The sequence below is a fragment of the Lissotriton helveticus genome, chromosome 5_1 (assembly GCF_964261635.1).
Source record: "Lissotriton helveticus chromosome 5_1, aLisHel1.1, whole genome shotgun sequence".
Lineage (NCBI taxonomy): Eukaryota > Metazoa > Chordata > Amphibia > Caudata > Salamandridae > Lissotriton > Lissotriton helveticus.
This window is the reverse complement of record NC_136065.1, coordinates 296,714,496-296,737,220: the sequence shown is the minus strand read 5'-3', so window position 1 is coordinate 296,737,220 and position 22,725 is coordinate 296,714,496. Positions and strand designations below refer to the sequence as shown.

Genomic DNA, 22,725 nt, shown 5'->3' with positions numbered 1-22,725 from the left:
TGTGTGCAGTAGAGCCACATGTGATAACTTGTTACGTGATAAAATCAGCTGTGCAAAAATCCCATGTGGTGAAACTCGCCCCTAATCTGAGTGGGTGATTTTACAGTGGGTATCCAGTTAAAGTATTTGGTAATTGTTTGCTAAATAAAACCACAGGAATCCGAATGATAGTGCTAGTTTGTATTGCATTATTTCAATGCCCAAAGCCTTGGAGATCTCCTTGAGTAAGCCTCAGCTACTCAACCTCCATTACCACTGGTGGGTCAAGGAAACTTCATAAATCTTGGTGTAACATTGCAAGCAATTGAACATTGTCCAATAAACCTCATTTAGCTATAATCAACGTATCTTAGTCTAACCACCATTATGACTGCCCCAGAGAAGAATAATCCATATCACTTGACACATGATAGAGCCTCCTAGCTAACTTTCTATGAAGTAAAAAAACCATTAGATTAACCCAGCCAAGTGGGGCTCCTGGCCCAAATGGCCTTCCCGCATCCCTTTTGCAACCAGGTCCAGCGAGATTGACCCAGATCCTGACTACTCCCTTGTTTATCTCATTCCTCACATCAAATGCCATCCCAGATAGTTGGATACCCTGCCACAAAAAGTGAGATTTCAACACGCCAGAAACCTTCAGATTGATTACCCTACTAGATGTAGAAGGCATGTGTGTTGCCTGCAGTTTAAATCGGGAATTGGAAAATTGGACCCTACAAAATCAGCTAATCGCTTCTTTTCAGACAGGGTTCCAAAAAGTTTGTAACATCAAGGATAACCTCCTGAGCTTAAAGCACATTGATTACCAATACTATGGCAACAAGAGGAAAATCATTGCATGCTGCATTTATTGACTTCACGCCACTGCATTTGATAATACCGACTGAGGATGGCTGTAGACCAAGCTTAAGTGGGGAATTTCTTCACCCTACTTAAATGCCTTTATTGTCTTGTATTCTGATACATGGGTCAAGATAAAGATTACCACAAAATGGGCCATGTCAGATAAGCTCTTCACCAACAAAGGGCTAAAACCCGGCAGTATTTGAGTTTTTTATGGTTTATAACTAGCAGACCTGAAGATTCTCTTGATGAAGTATGATTGTTTACTCAATGGTTAGCAGGCCCAAAAAAATTAATACTGCAATACACGGATGTCACAGTTCTGAAAGGTCAGGCGCCCATTTGGCCTCTAGTGATCGCTTGAGGTACTAGTTGTTACTTTGAGACAAATCTAATTTAAATTAACCTATCCAAAAACAGGTTAGTTATTTTTAGATGCAAATTATAGAAAGGGTGCTCATGGTTTTCGAGTAAGTTAAAATTTGAGAGGATGGCCATCTACAAATACTATAGAGTATGGCTGAATGAAAAAGGTTGATCCACACAACCTATTAAATCTCTTAAGAGTTCATCCCAAACCTTGATGCAAGCTTTCTAAAGATTGTATAAAAACCTGGCCTACCCGGAAATAACTGCTTTAACTGAGATTATCAACACTTGCTTATGAAGCAATTGCCTTCAAAGTCAAACTGGACACCTGGGTGGATAAAGCCCAATGTAAATGCTATTGACGGCTATTCCAACTACCATAGTGCACCAGACACTCACAAATTTGTTTAAAATTCAATCTCACAAGGCAACAACTCACAAGGCAACAACTGTCACTGAAGGTCAGGTTGCTTGCCTGTTATGCCAAACTAAAGAGGATGCCAAATTGATCACTGAAACATCACGTGTGGCAGGCTATAGATCAGGTGAACACCCCTTGGCACCAATATGTCAATACCTCTTTAATTTCTTTATAGGCTCAAAACCTCTGTGGTCCAATCTCCTGTTCATATATCAAGAATGTTGTCGAAACAAGCTAGAATTATCTCTGTAAATTAGGATATCAATGATCTCAACAAAAAATTGCATGGAAATTTGATATGCATGTTCAGTTAAAACAATTGTTGTCCGGGGACCAGAAGCGTCAATTGATGCGGCTAATATTTAGGCTGATTCCCCTGAAACTCTATAGGTATGGGAGATTAATTCTCATGAAGGACAGCAGGTGCAGGCAGTGCGGCCTGTCACTGGAATCATTAAGCCACATAGTTTGTACATCTAAGAAGTTGTTATCCCTCAGGAAAATCTGTCTGCAACCAATTTGTAGATCCTTGAACATTCCCACTTGTAATGATGCCATTGAACATTGCTTGAAGGGGGAGTCAACTCATTTGGTAGCATGGTTTCTCAAGTATCTAGAGGCGCCACAGATATATCCGAATTCATTTTTTTGATTCACTTTTTTTAAGCCCCCAGTAGTATCCTCACCTAATTTCTGCACTGGTTACACGTTAGCCTGCCCTGGATGACGTAACAGTTGCCGAGAAAACAGCGACAGAGTGACAACGTTCGCATGCTCCAGACTGGACCTTTTTTTTTAAACTTGCCATGCACCGCAGCCTTGCACCAGTTAAGCGTAGCGCATAGATTACTGAGACAGACCTCAGTGGGTGCGTAACCTGTACTGTCCCAGTTGTGACTACGGCGCATACCACAATTGCCCTTTTATAATACAACACATGAAACCGTACATGAACCACACTGTCATCCCCAAAATTGTTGCACTTCTAGCCTTACCATTGTCCTGATGAGGCCCAAAGGTGAGGGGGCAGAAACTAATCGACACCTCCAGTGGAGGAGTGTTCTGGAAATTGAAAAATATCTATAATATACGCTTGTGCCAACAGTAAAGAATACGGGGACTCTCTGATCCTCAACAAATGTTGACCTAAAGAAAGACTACCTCCGAAAGCGTGGACTGTAGCCTGATTCTTTCTAATACAGCCACACAATGTCCAATTAAATGGAAGACTGAAGTTCAATGGTTTATTGCCTGTTCACAAACACACAATGAAAATAATTGTTTGCGTCTAAGTTTATATATAAAAATGTAGTGTTATTCATGTGTCTCTGTGTATAGATGTGTATGTGTTAAATATGTAAGCATTTTCAGGTAGGAGTACTGAAAGTACCAGGTATACGGTTTGTCTAGGTAAGTAATAATACAATTATTTTGTAACCAATAGATTTATATAATATTTTAAACCATCGTTGTCCAAGGACCAGATGCGTCTAAGATTTTGGCTGATTTCGCAAGGGGATTTTTCAAAATAAGTCCTACTTCTTTGATACGCCAGAAGCGGCATGGTCCTGGGCGACTGAGGAATGCCCAATCCGCCCCGGAAAGGGTGCCCCTCCAACTGACCCTCAGAAAGGGGGTGAGTGGGAGCGCCTGCGGGCTCCCGGGGGAGACGCACTGAGTCTCGGAGAAGGTGCAAAACCCGCTGGCTCCCCCCCCCCCCCATGTGAGAAACAAGTTATTGCCGCCCCAGGAGCCGGCTAGACTCCATGGAAACTGCTGGATCAGTCCTGTCCCCTGCAGAGCCCCTCATGGACTCCAAAACCAACCTCTGAAGACACTGATCTCTCACTCAGACCCCGAATCTGATCCTGAGCACAACCACAAATACTCACTTGAACTGGAGGAATGCCAATCCTTGGATGTAGAGGGGCCCAACACGTTGCCCTTGCACCACGCCATAATAGTTAATCTTGTCACAGTCTTCATCTCAGTTTACTGGGCAACAGATGCTTCAGTTGGGTAAGTATGGAGAGGGGGGTTGGGTGGGACTTCAGCAGGAACTGTTCTCCCTGCTTTCATTTGTATTATTCTGTTTCTTTGCATCACTGTGTACAAAATCCATAATGCGCCCCCGGGCGACCCTCGAGGTGAGTGTGAATCCGCCCAAGTGCTCCCAAGGCCTAACCACTCTGAGCAACTAAGCATCCCAGTCCGACTCTGCATGTCGCCATGTCACCTTAATGCCACACCCAGGTAATGGGGGTGAGCCCCTTAGTCATTTCATGGAATGTTAATGGACTCCTAGATAAAATTAAACAGTGATTTAAAAATATTCATGAAGGATCAATCCAGATATTTAATTACTACAAGAGATGCACTTGATGGGTAATCGATGTCCCTTCCTAGCACGCCAGGGCTTTGACAGGGTTTGGCATTCTGGGTTCTCTAGAGGAACTCGAGGGACGGCGATCCTTTTGAAGCGCTTCCCTTCCAGCCAATCCACAAATCTAGGGATCCTGGTGGCCGATTCATTACCCTCATAGGTACCCTTGGAGACACCAATATTAACCTGATGTCACGACCTGCTGGTATGCCAAGGGATTCCTTAAACACAGACGGAAGGCCCAAGATCGTCACCTGTCTCAGCTTGAAGCCAGGGCTCTCCGACTCGAACTGGATGCGGCCATGACGGACGAAGAGGTGGAGCGCCGGCAGCTCCACTTAGTACGAGAAGATATCAGAACCACTTCTCTCAAATCTGCTAAATTGATATCAGAACCACTTCTCTCAAATCTGCTAAATTGATTTGGAGATCCACGTAAACCCGAGTTTATGGATGGGGAGACAAGAATGGCAAATTGATTCATTGGCTTGCTACCCATCCCCTGGCAACCGAATTAGCCCAGAAATTCGCAATCCTTTCGCGCTCCCGCTGACTTCGCACTCACGTTTGCAAACTACTACGCGATACTTTACTCCACAGATCATTCACATATGTTGGCCGCCAGCTCCCTCTTCCTCCAGGGTGTTCCTCTTCAGCAGCTCCCAGAGAACTCCGCTACAGCCATGGATGAACCCATCATGATCGAGGAGACTAGTAAGGCGATCTCGTCGCTCGCCACCCATAAGGCTCCTGGTCCAGATGGTTTCCCTGCGGAATACTACATAGCATTCTGGGAAATCCTGACCCGACGCCGCCTTGCCCTGTTTGAGGAGGCTCTGGAAAAAGGTGCCTCTCCCCCCACCACCACCACTGACACAGCCACAATTGTGGCTATGCCTAAAGCGGACCCTCCCCCAGCCTTGTGCACCAACTACCACCCAATTTTACTGTTTAATACGGAGATTAAAATGCACGCAATGATTCTCGCCACCCGTTTGAGTGGGTACTTCACATTCCCATACACCCAGATCAGTGTGGCTTCATGCTGCATCATCGCACAAGACACTGTTTGAGACGCCGCCATGTGGCCCTAGCTCACCGTCCCCTCTTTTATCCATATCTGGCCCTAGTGTTACTCGATTTAGAGAAGGCCTTTGATACAGTTAATTGGCACTGCTTGGAGGGTGTGCTGGAGAGAGCTGGCTTTGGCCCCATTATCGTAGGATGGGGAGAGTCCTCTACTCTAGCCCATCCGCCAGGGTCCTCCTAAACAGAGCACTATCAGAAGCATTCCTTAACAAGAGGGGAACCCAACTGGGCTGCCCACTCTCCACTCTCCTATTTGCTCTCACAATAGAGCCCCTGGCTTGTCTCATTCGGACTGATGAACGGATACAGGGATGGCGATGGCAGGGTTCACCTGAAGATCTGATTATCTTGTACGTATGTGATGTCCTGCTCTTTCTAGCCGAACTGGCCCAGTCCAGACCGAGGTGCCTCTATATCCTCCATTCTTTTGAGAAAGCGTTGGGCTTACGCCTTAACCCAGCAAAATCTACCCCGGTGCCACTTCATGCCTCAAACCCCTGTCAACCTTTGTAGGCTTTCGTTCAAGTATCTCCAGTCTCCTGGTGATTCAATTTTGGTTTAATGGCGGTTGGTCTGATCCCGCACACTGACTGGAACTAGAGAACCTCTGGTTCCCTCAAGTCCAGGCTTTTCTCTGTGGAGCTTCAGTTCCTCACACTTTACCAACAGTAATGCGTACGGTCCTCCTGACATGGCGGTCTGCTCTGTGACACACCCAGTGGGATGCTAAAATGACACTACAAATGCCTCTCTGGCATGGGAATTTCCTGCAGGAGGTGGGGACACTGGCGGGCTTCCAGAAGTGGGACCAGATTGGCATCAGTCGCTTGGCGGAAGTATGGAGAAGTGAACATCTGTCCTCCTTTCAGGAACTGCAGCAAACATACTCCCTACATTTGGCTCAATTCTTCAAATACCTCCAGATGCGAAATGTACTTGCCCTCCACATTTCCGACCACACGACATTCACAGAATTTAGTCAGTTGGAAGCTAAGCTCTTCATGGGGAACCTGGGGAAGAGGGGAATATCCCAAATCTATTAATCCCTAATAAACAACACCCAGTCCATGTTGGACTCCCTTAGGGCTCGCTGGGAACACTGGATTGGCTCTTTGGAGGAGGAGTATTGGAGTGATGCACTTATGACCCCTAGGGTGCTCACCATATCGGCTAGGCTCTGCCTCCTTCAAATCTACTATTTTTACTAGTCATACCTCACCCCTGTATGGCTACATAAAGTGGGATTCCTACTGACACCAAAAATGCACCCGCTGTGAGGAGGAGCCTGCCGATTTTTACCACATAGTCTGGTCCTGTGTCAATCTCTCCAAATACTGGGCGCCGATCATGGCTGAACTAAGTAGTGGATTGGGCGATCCCTCTTGCCCTTCTCCTAGGAGTGATGGAGGGGCTTGATGTTTCCCATACTGACAAATTGTTTCTTGGGACTGCCATTTTTGTAGCGGAGACATTGCAGCGGCCTGGAAAGACTCTACATCTCCCTCCATCTCACAGTGGTTTAGAGGAGTGGACTGGTGCGCTATCCAAGAATAATCTGTGTACGAGGCTGCCTGGCCAAACACAGACGTATCGGGGGAAAATGGTTGAGCTTGATGGGTTGATATCCCTGCAGAAAATGTTTGAAGCTTTGGGGAACATTACGGAGCTTGTTTATCGTGAGCTCAAATAGAGTGATAATTTATTAGATGCATTGAAACGCTTTCCATGTCATGGTGATGTACTGTTTATTGGATTGCTCCTAAAAACCAATACAATTGTTTATTAAAAAATAATATATATTTGGGCTAATTCCTCTGAAACTATAGGTATAAGAGATAAAGTGGCAGGAAGTACAGCAGCTGCAGACTGTGCAGCCTGTCACTGGAATCATTAAGCCACATAGTTTGTACATGTAAGAAGTTGTTACCCCTCAGGAAAATCTGGCTGCAACCACTTTTTGGAGCCCTGAACATTCACTTTTGTATTGTTGCCATTAAACTTTGCTTGAAGGGAGAGTTAAATCATTTGGTGGCATGGTTTAAGTATTTAAAGACGCAACAGATATAGCCAAATTCATTCTTTTAGATTCACTTTTTTTATTAAAGCTCCCACTAGTATCCTCTTTTCTGCACAGATTGCACTTTTTATCCCCATTGTGGTCCTGGTATTGCTTAGAACTCTGGACATTTAAATAGTAAGACTGTTATATTATTGGCGCCCAATGGGGCAGTTGATCCGGTTACCTGCATGGCTTACGAAGTATATAAAGATAGTTTTGATTTATTTTTTTAGATAATCAAGTCAAGCTAGTGATAAGCACGGCTTTGGGAGTGTATAAAGGAGTTTCCAAAGAAATTGAATGTCGAATTCAATATTTGTAAAGTCTCATTAGCACTTTTTGCACATTGTATCACTAGAAGCACTGTAACTCTCAATGCGCCCCTTCTCAATTTTAGGCCATTTTTAACTTGCAGTGATTTTTAGGGTATGGTTTGCTAACGTAATGTTGCAACGGTTGTTGAAGAAGCTGGGTTGTCATTATTTTCATACGCCGGCGACACTCAGATTCAGGAAAAAGCTCGAAGCCTTCTGCTCTTCGGGCTGGGTTGAGCAAAGTGGCATCTTGGATGCATGCCAATTTTCTCAAGCTTGAATGGTGAAAAAACAGAGGTTTTGGTACTGGGGAAAAATAGAGAGCTTTGGGGTCCTCAACATTGGCCCACAGAAATGGGTGCAGTACCTCAGCCTTCTCATCATGTTCTCAACCTTGGCTTTATTATTGACGACTCATTATCTATGTGTCATCAAGCCACGTAGGTTGCTGCAACATGTTTCACCATTCTAAAGTGGTTGAGAAAAATTGTGTGGATGCTCCCTAGCCCTACTCAGAGAAGCGTAGTCCAGGCTCTTATTACATCTAGACTGGACTACGGTAACACCCTCTATCTGGGAGTCAATAAAGATGTTATCCGAAAGCTTTAGAGAGTACAAAACCCAGCGGCCAGATTGCTCTGTCGAACCCCAAGAACTGCTTCTACTTCCGCTTCTTTGAGGGATCTTCATTGGTTGAGAACTGAGAATCGAATTAAGCTTAAAGCTCTGAACTATATGTTCAGAATTAAGCATGGCATGGCTCCTATGTATGTGCAAAATTTGGTCCATTTTTATTTACCTTCCCGTACTCTCAGAACCACTACTCAGGCTAAATTTCAGGTGCCAAGGATCCGACTATCCCGCAAGGGCGGCCGTTCCTTTTCTTATTTGGGCCCTGTTCTATGGAATGCTCTTCCGCTGTCTCTTCGTACTCGGATGAACGTTACACTCTTTCACAAATCTTTAAAAACCTGGCCTTTTAATCAGTAAGCTCCTTTTCTACTATTCTGTTGTTGCTTCCGTCGGGCACCGGGAAACCCTTTCGGGTAGCTGTTGCGCCTAGATATAAATTTAAATAACATAACATAACAATCTTGGGGACATTCGGGAAGCTTCCCTTGTAATTAATTCCACCAATTGCTTACCATTGGCTTTGTGGTTTCTAACTTGCATTTTCTTGCTTTCTATTTGCTGGCCCTATTTGTTGTAGGCTGTCCAGCTTCAGTTCATCCCTTCCCTTGCTCAAAACCTATTTACTGTATTCTTCCACCAGTCCTAGATTTCTCTAAATGGGCATTTAAATCTTCTTATTTTGTCACGTTTGTTGTGCATTCAAAGACTGAGGTCAAATGTCAGGCTCTGTCTCCAAGGGAGCTTGCTGTTTACTTTTCTTTCTCTGACTTCAAAGTGAGAGAATTTATGTGACAATCATGCTAGCTACTGGGGATGCACTGGACGGAAGGCTGTACCTTGTTGTTTTTTTCCAAGCACACACCAAAATTTAAATGTCTGTAAATGAACCCTGCAGATATTTCAGAAAATATCAGAATTAGGACCGCACAAATGAAGCACATTTTTGGTAATTCTGATGTGTGGTGGAAACAAAATTTTTTAATACGATCAAAACAAATTATTCCACAGATTATCGTTTGTGTGCTGTATACATTCATCATTAAAACTTTGTGCAAATGTAATGGTCATTTAAATTGAAGATGTGTTTTCTGTAATGGCAGTACGCTACCACATCATGCATACTCCACCTTACCCTACTTTACTCTGCACCACTTTACGCCACTGTACTCTACTCTTCACCACTCCACACTGCGTCAGTCCACACTGCGTAAATGCACTCTACTCTGCACCACTATACTCTGCTACTTCACTCTATGCCTCTACTCTACACAACTCTACTGTATGCCAATGTACTCTACCCCACACTACTCCAATATGCCCAACTGTACTCTACACCACTCCAGGCCACTCTACTCTGCCACACTGCACTTAATGCGACTGCACTCTACGCCAATGCACTCTACTCTGTACCACTCCACTCCACTCTATGCCAATCCAATGTATGCCACTGTAATCTACGCTGCACTACTGCACTCTATACCACTCTACTCTGCCACAATACTCTACTGTTCACTACTCCAATCTACCATGAAACAATCTACTGTGCGCCACACCACTCTGCACCACTGCATTCTACGGCATTGTACCCTACATCAATCTACTCTGCACCACTGCACTGTAACACCATATTCTACAACCCTCTACACCACTGCACTCTAAGCCAACAGCACTCTATGCCACTGCTCTGTCAGCACGCTACTCTGCACCACTGCACTCTATGGCAGTCCACTCTGCAACACATCAATCTCTGCCACTCCACTGTACTGTGCCCCACTGTCCTCTACGCCAATGCACTCTATGCCACTACACTTGACGCCACACCACTCTGCTTCACTCCACTCTACCCTGCACCACTCCACGCCTCTTCACTCTACGCCACTCTACTCTGCAACGCTGCACTCTCCACCACTGAACTGTTCACCACTCTACTCTGCACTTTATGCCACTGTACTATACTTTGCACCATTCTCCTCTATGCCAGTGCCCTACTACACTCTAAATCGCTGCACTCTACGCCAATCCACTCTATTTATTCATTTATTTATTTATATTCTTATATAGCGCAGGACTCCACCCCCGTAGGGGTATCTCCGCGCTTGTACCAGAAGAGCCCAATCAAAATTATGTACTGGGAAGTGGCTGATATTTAGGATGTTGAAAATAAATGGGTTTTTAGAGACTTCCTGAAGGACAGAAAGTTAGTCGTTTGTTTCAGAGTGGAAGGGAGTGAGTTCCAGAGAATGGGGCCTTTATAGGAGAGAGCTCGGCCTCCCTGTCTAGCTCTCCTAATCCTTGGAACTTGAAGTAGCTGCTGACTACTAGAGCGCAGGGAGCGTCCTGGACTATAAAAATTGAATTTTTCATTCAGGTATTTGGGGCCAGTACCAAATAAACACCTATGTATGGTGCAACCGTACATTTGACACGCTGCCTAACCGGCAACCAGTGGAGTTTGGCCAGAAGGGGGCGCGAGGGGGTCCTAGGCTGGGCGTTGAGAACAAGTCTCGCCGCGGTATTCTGGACCACTTGTAGTCTATTTAGTTGTTCCTCGTTGGCCGAGATGAACAGGCCATTACAGTAGTCAAGTCTACTGATCACTAGAGTCTGTACAAGTGTTTTCCAGTAGTTATCAGGCAAGAATGGAAAAACACGATGTAAGAGTCCGATAACACGGAAACAGGATCCTGCAACTTGGCTCGTATGTTCTTTAAACAATAGTGCCTGATCTAACCGCACTCCAAGGTTTTTTACGGTCTGTTTCGGGCTAGGTGCTGGTCCAAGGTCCAAGGGCCACCAGTCTGGAGACTACAGGACAGTGGCCTCTCCGAACAGCATGACCTCTGTCTTGCCTACATTACATTGGAGGCAATTTGAGGCCATCCAGTCCGATACTGCCCTCATGCCGTCCGCAACAGATTTTTGTACTGCGGGCGTGAGGGTCTGAAAAGGGAACAGAAGTTGGGTGTCGTCAGCATACGAAATCTACACCACTGCAATCTACTTGCGCTGCACCACTTGATACCACTTAACTCTATGCCACTCTACTCTGCAATGCTGCACTCTCCCACTCTACTCTGCACCATTCTACTCTGTCAGTGCACTGTATGCCACTCCACTCTTCGTCACTACTCTACGCTTCTGTACACTATACCACTGCACTCTACACCAATACGCTCTACACTATGCCAAAGCACTCTACACCAATATACTCTACACCACTTTTCTCAAAACCAATGCACTCTACACCACAGTATTCTAATCTAATCTACTTTGCACCACTGGACTGCATGCCACTGAACTCTACACCAGTATACTCTACGCCACTCTGCTCTGTGCCTTCACTCAATACCGCTCTACTGCAGTGTACCACCAGTTATTTGTCACAACACTCTGTGCCACGACACTCTGTGCCACGACACTCTGTGCCAATCCACTCTGACGCCCTATTCTACTGTGCACCTCTGCACTCTGACACTACACTCTACACCACCTCACTCTGTGCCTCTCTACTCCTCACTATTCTACTGTATGCCAGTTCACATTACCCCACTTTTCTATGCACCACTGCACTCTTCACCACTTCAGTCTCTGCCACTCCGCTCTGCACAGCTCCACTCTACACCCCTCCATGCACTCTACACCACTAGATGCACTCTACACCACTAGTCAATGCCACTGCACTATACCCTGCTCCCCTCTCTACTCTGTAACAGTCTACTCTACTCCACTGCACTCTACTCCTTGCCACTCCACTGCATTCTAGGCGGTGCCACTACACCACCCTACTCTGCACCCCTCTACGCCAATTCACTCTACACCACTTTACTCAAAACCGGTGCATTCGATGCCACAGCACTGTGCACCAACTACTCTGCATCACTGCCACTCTATGCCACTCTAGTCCACGATGCCTTACGCAACTCCCTCTATGCCACTCCGTGCCACTTTACCCTACTTTATTCTATGACACATTATTCCACTCTTCTCCACTCTACTACTCCACTTTTCTCCACTCTACTCCTCCACCCAATGGCACTCCACTCTGATGCTCTATTCCGCTCTACACCACTCGACTCTACAACACTCCACTGTTTTACACTACTCCTCTCTACGCCAATCCACTCTACGACAATCCACTCTACGACAATCTACTCTACTCCACTCAACTGTACTCCTCTCTATTCCCTTTCACTCTGACATCCTACTCCCTCCACTGCACTTTACACCACTCCATGACATTCCACTCTACGCCACTCAACTCTACGACTCTCTACGCCACTCTATAACACTCATGACACTCCACACTACTTTTCTTTACCCCACCAACTTTTAGCCACGCTGGTGTACAACATGGCTAAAACATACTGGCAAAGCCAATAGTTCTCGCGTAGGCGGGACCTATTGGCTTTGGCAATGCGTGTTCTGAAAGCCCGAATTCGAGGGAGCAACTTTACTCGTGGGTCTGAATCCCGAAGTAATATAAAGGAAGGACAAGCGTGAACGTTTTGATAATTTGTATGTATGACCTGCGAATATATTCTTTGCACAAGAAGCACTTTGAAACTCGTTTAAATTATTTTTGAGATCATGTAACCCGATATGGATTGGTTTACTTCAACCAGGCAGGCACGATATGTACGTCCTTTTTTAACCTATGAGATCACTGTTGTGATTTTAAATAATCGTACAAATAAATCTATCTGTCTATTGCAAACAGTCTACTCGACCCTTGGTCAGTGAGGAGAAAAGGCAACTAACCGCAAATGCTGATACTGGGCCTGTTACTGCCTGGCATCCACCATCTCCCGGGGAAAGCTCTAAAATGAAAAGAGATTCTAGTCAGTTTACTTTCCAAATCAAATATAATAAAGATCGGGTACTGCGCCCCTATTTTCGCAAATCACGGAGACCTTAAGCAGACCAAACTAAATTGCAAGACTGCTGTTGGCGAACTGAATTCTGTATGGTTTTTCCGAATGTAATGTGGTTTGTTTGACCAGTAGATGGCACCAGCAGCCTGTTTTTTCAACCTTTCCTCTCTTTTCTTACAGAATGCCAGTGAGCCAGCCGTCCCGCGGGAGCAGCTGGTAAGTGCCACCAAAGTCTCACACATTTTACTCCGATTAATAAAATACAGTAGTGCTGTTTGGTTGCACGTTTACTTGCGGCGTCCAGCTTCGGACTTTTTCGTTGGTCAGAATTTGAGACCTCATTAAAGAGCTGTTATGTGAAGAAAGCAGAGTAGAGTTCCGGTTTTCTGAGTCTTTTACCAGTACAGGTGTGAGGAAGGTGTTCTGACGCAGTTGACTTTTCTGGGAATAAGTGGTGTAGTAGCATTTCAAAGAATTAGGAAAGGGCCCCTAATAAGCCACACGTGAAGCCATCTCCCTTTGTTCTCCACTTTGAACATAGTGTAATTGTAGGAAGCACCCAGTGGTTTGGGGGGTGCAAGAATCCTTCAAAGCAAATGTTTCAATTAATCAATCAAGACATTTGTAGAGCGCGCTACTCACCCGTGAGGGTCTCAAGGCGCAGGTAGGTGGGGGGAGCAGCTACTGGTCGAACAGCCAGGTCTTGAGGAGTCTCCTGAAGGTCAGCAGGTCTTGAATCTGCCGTAGGTGGGTGCGGAGGGTTTTCCACGTCTTGTCGGCGAGATGGGAGAATGATCTGCCGCCGGTGGTCGTTCGACAGATGCGTGGGACGGTGGCGAGAGCGAGGTCGGCGGAGCGCAGCTGGCGGTTCGGGGTGTAGAAAGATAGTCGTTTGTTAAGGTATGCTGGTCTGGCGTTGTAGAGTGCTTTGTGGGCGTGGGTGAGGAGCTTGAAGGTGATCCTCTTGTTGACCAGGAGCCATGTGCAGGTCTCTCAGGTGGGTGGTGATGTGGCGAGGGAGTCCGAGGATGAGGCGTGCGGAGGCTTTTTGTATGCGTTGGAGTCTCTTCTGGAGTGTGGCTGTGGTTCCTGCGTTGAGGGTGATGCCGTAATCCAGCCTGCTGCTGACGAGTGCTTGGGTGACCGTCCTTCTGGTTTCGGTAGGGATCTATCTGTAGATCTTTTAGAGCATGTGGAGGGTGTTGAAGCAACAGGAGGAGGAGACGTCGTTAACTTGCCGGGTCATAGAGAGCGTGGGGTCCAGGATGAAGCCCAGGTTGTGTGCGTGGTTGGTAGGAGTGGAGGCAGTTCCCAGCATGGCAAGCCACCAGGAGTCGTCCCATACGGAGGGGGTGGATCCGAGGATGAAGACCTCTGTCTTGTCCGACTTCAACCTCAGCCAGCTAGTCTTCATCTAGTCTGCAATTGCCTTCATACCCTCGTGGAGTTTGGATTTGGCGGAGGCTGGGTCTTTGGTGAGGGAGAGGATCAGCTGGGTATCGTTGGTGTAGGAGACGATGCTGAGGTGGTGTGCTCGAACGATGTTGGCGAGCGGTGCCATGTAGATGTTAAAAAGGGTCGGGCTGAGGGATGATCCTTGAGGTACGCCGCAGGTGATCGTGGTGCCTTCGGATATGAAAGGGGGAGGCGAACTCTCTGGGTTCTGCCGGTGAGAAGGAGGTGATCCAGTCCAGGGTTTTGTCTTGGATCCCTGCGTTGTGGAGGCGTGTGCGCAGGGTGTGGTGGCAGATGGTGTCGAAGACGGCCGAGAGGTCCAGGAGGATGAGGGCCGTGGTTTTGCCGTTGTCCAGTATGGCTCTGGTGTCGTCAGTGGCGGCGATGAGGGCGGTTTTGGTGCTGTGGTTGCAGCGGAATATGGATTGTGAGTAGTCCAGGACGTTGTTCTCCTCCGTGAAGCGGGTCAGTTGTCTGTTAGCCGTCTTTTCAATGACTTTCACTGGGAACAGGAGCAGGGAGATGGGTCGGAAGTTCTTGAGGTCCTTTGGGTCTGCCTTGGGTTTCTTGAGTAGGGCGTTGATCTCTGCGTGTTTCCAGCTTTCAGGGAGGGTGGCAGTCTCGAAGGAGCTGTTAATGAATTTTCGGAGTTGGGGTGCGATGAAGGAGCTTGTCTTGTTGAAGATGTGGTGGGGGCAGGGTAGGAGGGTGAGCTGGAGTGGATGGTGTCTTCGTCGTTGACGTGGTTCCAGGAGAGCAGGAAGTTGGTGTGTTTGGTAGGTGTTGACTCAGGGGGTGGGGGGGGGGTGTTGGCATCTGTTGCTGGCGTTTGGGTGTCAAAGCTGATTTGGATGTCTGCCATCTTGCGGTGGAAGAAGGTGGCCAGGGAGTCGCTGAGTTCTTGCGACTGTGGGATGTCGCTGGGGGAAGCGAGTTCTCTCACGATGTTGAAGAGTTCTTTGCTGTTGTGACCGTTGTTGTCGATGCGTTCCTTGAAGGAGGTTCTTTTAGCGGATCGGATGAGTTGGTGGTGTTTGCGTTTGGCATTCGTGAGGGCGGCGTGGTTGTCTGATGTCTGGTCGCTGCACCACTGCTTCTCGAGTCTTCGGCAGGTGTGCTTGGAGTTCTGGAGGTCGGCGTTGAACCAGACGGCTCTCGTGTTGGTGTGCTTGTTGGAGGGTTTCCTGATCGGGCGAGCCAGTTGTCGATCCGTTGTCTGAAGTTGTGGGCTGCTGCGTCGGTCTCGGAGGGCTTGGGTGGAAGGTTTCGGGCGAGAGTGGAGATGAGCTGGTCTTCGGTGACTTTTTTCCAGCTGCGGTGTGGGATCCGTTGTGGTTGATTGTGCGCGGTGTGTTTCTCGAAGGAAAAATGGATGCAGTGGTGGTCGTTCCAGTGGAGTTCGGTGGTGTGGCTGAAGGTGGTGTGGTCGCTGGCGGAGAAGATGGGGTCGAGCGTGAGTCTGGCAGAGTGGCTGGGTGCCTTGACGAGCTGTTTGAGTCCGAGGTTGTCGATCAAGGTTGTGGTGTTACGGTCGTTGACTTTCTCGATGTGGAAGTTCAGGTCCCTGAGGAGGATGTAGTCTGTGGACGCGAGGGCATGTGTGCTGATGAGGTTGGCAATGGATTCGCTGAATTGTGCACGGGGGCCAGAGGGTCAGTAGAAGAGTGTTCCTCTGAGGGTGGTGGTGTGATTGACTTGGATCTGGAAGTGTAGATGTTTGGCCATGCTGAGGGAGTCCTCCGTGTTGATTGAGACTCTGTTGGTATTCCTGTGGATGATGGCGATTCCTCCTTCTGGTTTGTTGTTGTTACGGTCCCTGCGAGTGATCTTGTAGCCGTCCGGGATGGCTATGGCTGTCAGGCGCTGAGGAGGTCTTCATCCAGGTCTCCTTCAGGAAGGCGACATCCTGGCTGGCGGAGAAGACTAGGTCCCAGAGTCCGACGGCGTGTTTATGGACTGAGCGGGTGTTCAGTAGTATGCAGCTGAGTTTGTTATGGTCGGCGGTAGCGTGATGGACAGGGCGTGCAGGTGTGTGCTGGCTGGTGTATTTTCAGTTACGGCAGGGGAAGGGACCGTGGGTGAGATTCTGGTGGCCTGGAAGCAGGTGGAGGGTCGGCCGGCGTTGAGTGCGTGGGGGGTGTTGGAGTTGTAGCGGCGTCTGGTGTCAAGGCGCTCGCGGGGGGCAGAGGATCTGGTGCTGGGCGCGGTCCAGACGCGGACTGGTGCAGATGGGCTTGCCATAGGTGCACCAGTGGCACGCGGTCGCCATTTATGTAGGGGAGGGGGGCTGGAGTAGAGGTGGAGGCGGGAGAGAGGCTGGGTCAGGAGGCGGTCGCCATGGGAGCAGGACAACAGTGGTCCCCAGAGAAGGGAAATATGTAAGCAATCAGTAAATATAGACTCAATCGTTGCTATATTAAGTATGCATGTCCAGCCGGACAGAGGTCAATTCTTTACTTGTTAGGCAATGTAGATGACAACACAACAATGCATAAAGTGGGGCACAAGCCTGTGCCCTACTTAGCCAATAGAGTACAGAACATGGGGGGAAAAACACAGGAACAACAGGGGGCTCAGGCAAAGCTTTTTGGTTTGTTGCACTGACTCCCTTGTATATACTGTACATTTCCTAATTTTGCGTTTTCTGTATTTTCCCTCCTTAACTTGCTTCCCCAGACATATGAGGCTCTATCTAAACAGGCATGATATTTATATCCTGATGATGATCCGCTCATTCTTTTGCTGGATCGAACGTCGTCGACACTGTAAAAACACTGTATACGCCAAAAACTTCTGTTTATCTTGCTGTAAAGGTGTATTTTGCGATTTGTTCTTGTGACACTGTTTATTCCCTGTGTGTAACAAACAAAAAGCTTTGCCTGAGCCCCCCGTTGTTCCTGTGTTTTTTCCCCCATGGTCTGTACTCTATTGACTAAGTAGGGCACAGGCTTGTGCCCCACTTTATGCATTGTTGTGTACTATCATCTACATTGCCTAACAAGTAAAGAATTTACCTCTGTCCGGCTGGACATGTCCACTTAATATAGCAAGGAATGAGTCTATATTTACTAATTGCTTACATATTGCCCTTCTCTGGGGAACACTGTTGTTTAAAATAATTGACTCCCAAGGTCCCAGGTCGACTTTTTTGGGCTCCCTTGTTTCAGAATATGGGAGGAGGACCGGCGGAAAAAGCGGGAAGCGCTAAGGCGCTAAACAGTAATCCCCTACAATGTAAAACACGCAAAGCACACAATTTACAGACCCCAAAAGAACACAAGACCTGAGGCAGAGTCTGGCGCGGGCTCGAACACTGCTCGAGGCGGACTACAGGCGAGCAATGAGCTGGTGGAGCTGCCGGGGAGAGTGCTGCCTGGAATGGAGGCCAAGGCATTACTCGCGCTCCCCCGCAGCGGTCGCCATTGGTGCAGGGGAGGGGGCGGGAGTAGAGGTGGAGGTGGGGAGTGGGGCTGGGTTAGGGGGCGGGCGCGTGGGAGCAGGACCGGCGGAAAAGGTAGGAAGCGCTGAGGCGCTAAACAGTAATCACAACAGTAATCCCCTAGAATGTAAAACCCGCAAAGCATACAATTTACAGACCCCAGAAGAACACAAGACCTGAGGCAGAGTTGGACGCGGGTTCGAACACTGCTCGAGACCGACTGCGGGCCAGCAATCAGCTGGTGGAGCTGCCGGGGAGAGTGCTGCCTGGACCAGAGGTCAAGGCAGCACCATGAGCTATCGTTTGAGACTGACCCTGCCTGGTCCACACAACAAACCATAATTTGTGTACAGTGCATGCTCACAGCTGCTCTAGCTGTTGTGCACCCTTCATTTACTCCTGGTCAGGGAAGCACTCTATAAAACTATTCGCAAGAAGGGATCACCGGTTCATCACAGCGCTGACCCTATGAATCAGTTCGCCTGTGATGATGTTTCAGGGTTCAACTAGAAAACCAACAAATGTGACATAAAAAATGTCAAAGTGAATATGGAGTAATAGGGCTCAAGCCTCAGTATCCAAAAACACCATTGTCCGCTCAGATGTGCCAGCCAGAGAAGAGCAGACCGGTGGTAAGGGATCACTGTAGCCTGAAAGCGGTTGTGCTTGCTCACCCTTTGCAGCAGGTCCTTTCCATGTACAGTGGACTTAACAACAGCTACACATGAGAGAAATAATAGCCACACTTTATTGAGAAAAGTGTAAACATTCCTCCCCACTAAGCAGCTGGCGAGAGTTCAGGATTGTCAGCGTTTGCGCCTGGTCAGTAGGTAGAGCGGTTGCCACTGCTGATGGCTTTTAGCTTGTGACTCTCATTGGTGCTACTAGACTTGTCGTTACAAACTGTGTGTACCTGCATGCTACTGGTGCCGTACGTGTGTACCTACTGTTGTCTTAACAGAGCCTCGGGCCTGTCCGGTGCGAAATAACTTCCTGCTACATTACTTTCCAGGATTAACTATTTCATAGATTGACATGTTTACATTCTTCCCCCTTCATTCAGGTAGGGGATTCTCTGTAGTTCATGTTTGCTGGGTGCAAAAACTAAGAGCCCACTCACCCCTTGATGATCAGCTGCTCAGATGTTCCACCATACGACTAGAGAATGGAAGGACATCCTCATATGAATGCTTTCGACGTTTTAGGATATTTTTGGCAGTTTTGTTTTAAATGCTTCTCCCTGTGATTAATCTTTAATTTCTCCCCGCTAACATTTGCAGAGGTTGACTGTTTTTGTTGTTTGTTTTGTTTTGCTCCTTTTGTGATTGGATGGCTAAGTCCTGGGATGGGAATCACTTTTCTCCTCAGGTCTGACACCATCAAAGAGAAAGTCCTTTTTCAAGCCTTGTCTCTGATCTGCTGCCAGGAACATTCAGCCTAGCAACCCTTGCATGAAGCTCATTTACCACCTTCATCAACCTGGACATTCAGCGTAAAAATGCACTATGTTTCAGACATTCATTGATGGTGAGTTGTCGTGAACGAAGTGTCCCCACCTGTGCCAACCAAACCCATTTAACACCCTATAGTAAATCACCCATCCTGCAAAAAATACATAATTACTTTCTTATTCCTGTAAGTGGAATCCTCACTAAACTAAAATTACATTGATTCTACAAATTCCTGTGCTTTGATCTCGGAAACAAAAAAGTTGTTTTCCCCTTATAGATAACTTTCAATTTTGCAGGATTTAATGGAAAGGCCTGCCCCCCTTTTTCTTGAATAGGTGAAATTAGCTGCCTAAGCCTCCAGCGTTGTTGCACAGTAACTTGGCAGAAATCTGGACGAACAAAAAACTCCCACCCCAAACCCTTCCTAGGACGTAAAGGTCTGGCAAGATCATACAAAATTTCCCGCAGCAAATAATTATGCAGACAAATTAAGATAGCTCGAGGTTTCCCGGTATCGCCACCCACATCTCGTTTCAATGTAAAAGGAAACCGATGAGCCCTTATAATCTCTTTATCCCAGTCCCAGTCTATAAGATCTGGAAAAGCTGCTGTAAATAAATCGACAATGAATCGCCGAGCATCTTTTCCTTCAGAAAGTTCAGGTATCCCCAAGATACGCAAATTATTTCGCCGTGCGCGATTTTCCAAATCGGTGAGCTTCCAGTCAATATCCTGACTAGTCTTCTGCAAATCATTAATTGAAACTTTATGAATAGAAAGCTCATTCTCGACAGTGGAAATCCGCTCCTCCGCTTCCTGAACTCTCGTAGTTACTTCAGTAGATGACTTAGCTAATCGGCGGACGACATTTTGCAATTTACGGATTGCTCCCTGGGTCCGAAGCCCCTCCGCTTTTGTTTCCTCTCTGTGAGCCATGATGATTTTATACATAGATGCTTGCAGGTTGTAAATAGATTTCAATGTGATTTCACCTTCTGCTTCATTATTGTCGGATGCCTCTCCATGATTGTCTTGCAGTCTCGAGGCCCCCTCCCATTGTGGTTGATCCAACGTAATTATGCTATTGGGATGGCGAGACTTCTGTATTTCCGGGATCTTCCGAACTGTATCGAGGGCCTCTACATTTGTAGGAGAGTCTAGGCTTAGAACATCCTCTTCAAGAGATAAGTTACCTTCATCTGCCCAGTCACCTGAAAAGGACAACCTCTCATTCTGATTACCATCTTCATTCTCTTCTGACCCTATAGAGACATCTGACATAGAATAGAATTGGCCTCCCGAGCCTACTGATTCCCCATCGTTGACCAGCATCATCCCTGTATCTCTCTCCTTGTTCTCCTCATTAACCTTATTGTCCTTATTCTTGCTGAAACCAGGATTAAGATACTGCTTATCTGCCTTGGAGGCTCCAACAGAACGAGCGGGAACATCAGCAGTCTCGGAACTACTCTTATTACTCACTGGAGGTGAAACCCTAACTTCTTCCACAGCCTGACAAAGGCCCTCCAGCTCATCGTCCATATCTTTTCCACGAGGATTTCCCACATCTTCAATCACAGATGTTACACGAACCAGAGAGGGGTTCGACAGTGGGCCCTGTTTGGGAGTTGCCACTAAAGCTGGTAAACCGCCAGTACCGTGATCGCTGCCTTGATTTGCAGAGGTGGCTGAAGTCTGGATACTGCTCTTTGGGGCCCCAGGAGTAATATTTTTTTTTCTTAAATAAGTCAGGTACAATACGCTCTCTTGTACTACCATTACGAGGGCGTTCATTAGAGCCTGAATCTGGAGTGGCCACGTCATTCAGATTTACTTCATTAGGCAAAGTACCAAGAATGGGGGCCGGAACATTCGATGTTGTTGCCATTGCGGCTGCTGGAGCATTAGCAGCCGCTTTAACTTTAGCTCCCCTGCCCTTTGGAGCCATAATGCAGTATGTAAGCAACCAAGTCAATGGGATATAAAGGCCCCCCAAAAATAACGTTGCTATATGTCTGTATTTTTCTTCTCTCTTCAAAAAAAATAAAAAAAAATGCACAGTACTTTCCGGCCCCAAAAACAGCACTAAAGCAACACCAGTACCTCGAAGAAGAGACCTGGAGGGACTCCGAACTGTCTCCTCACTCCACTCCTCACTCCGCTGCTATGAGGCAATTAACTCGCTGTTTTCCACCGTCCGGAACGAAGAAGGAAAATGGAAGAAGCGTATTGACAAAGTCAGCAAACAAATAAACAACAACGAAGCACCGTGCCACTTCCAGGGAAAAGGTTCTGCTTACTCCTGCTAGCTCCGCCGCTACGGCTTCTTCAGGCTTCCACGCTTCAGCCACAGCTGCCGCTCATCAATTAGGGAAACGCTACTACCGAGTCCGGCAAACTCCTCAGCTCCATCCACCCACAAACAACGAAACCCGCAGCATCAATGCCGGAACCGGCATTCCTCCACACTGGGCTCGCCGAACACAACAGTTCAATCCTCGCGTCGGAGCCCAACTCACTCTCCCACCATGTTCACCGCACTCCGGGAAGAAGGAAAAGCGCCTGGCAACCAAAACGGCTCCGGGCAGATCAGCTACAGGTAGAACACTCCACACCACCTCTCACTCGGCCACTGACGCGGCCGCAATCTTGCCTCACGACAACTCACCATCAATGAGGACTTCCTTCCTTACGCCTCTGTTGGGTGGGTTCTTTGAGGGTGGGGGGGTGATGGGGAGGAAAGGGGGGGAGGCGGGGGGCAGAGGGATGGGGCTCTGGGGGCAAGGAAAAATAGTAAAGGAACGGTCCGTGTTAATTAAGACTCAAAAAATGGTGTTTATTTCTGTGTTTTTTTGCTTTTGTCCTAATGTATTCTTTTCACCTAATGGTTCTATCAGTTTTTGGGCTTACGCTGGGCGCTTAATGAAACAGAAAAATTGGTAAAATTACAGTTTGTTCTTGGAATGTGTGTGGTCTTAACGATAAAAGAAAAAGGGGCATAATGGGCCAGATATTGAAAACTATGAGATTGGATATATTATGCATTCAAGAAACTCATCTGTCCTGGAAGAATAGAGGCTGGCTTAAGGATCTCGGTTTAGAGGTTGTGGGATGTTCGCGCCAGAGCTCTACTATTAGAGGTGTTGCTATCATGAAACGATTTGGGTTGGGGCAGGTTAGAAGGATTAAGGAGGAACCATTGGGTCGATAGGTAATAGTTGAAATAAAACTTGGTGCTGTTATGCTGACTATTTGTTCAGTTTATGGGTCTAATGTTGACGATTCCTCAGCCCTGGAACAATTAAGTATTGAGTTAGCCCTTTGGCCACCTCTGTTAATCTTGTGTGGGGATTTTAACTTGCATCTGGAGGGGACATTTGATATCTCTAGTAGTA

General features: G+C 47.2%; 1 protein-coding gene across 2 annotated transcripts in view; it reads left to right on the top strand.

Moving 5' to 3' along the window:
• The window catches only part of PEX14 (peroxisomal biogenesis factor 14), a 551,896-nt gene that overhangs the window by 94,192 nt on the left and 434,979 nt on the right, over positions 1-22,725 (top strand). For both annotated transcript variants that reach the window (XM_078642256.1, XM_078642255.1), the window contains exon 2: positions 13,166-13,201. In XM_078642256.1, coding sequence (XP_078498382.1) covers positions 13,166-13,201 — 36 coding nt within the window. The remainder of the gene's footprint in view (positions 1-13,165; positions 13,202-22,725) is intronic.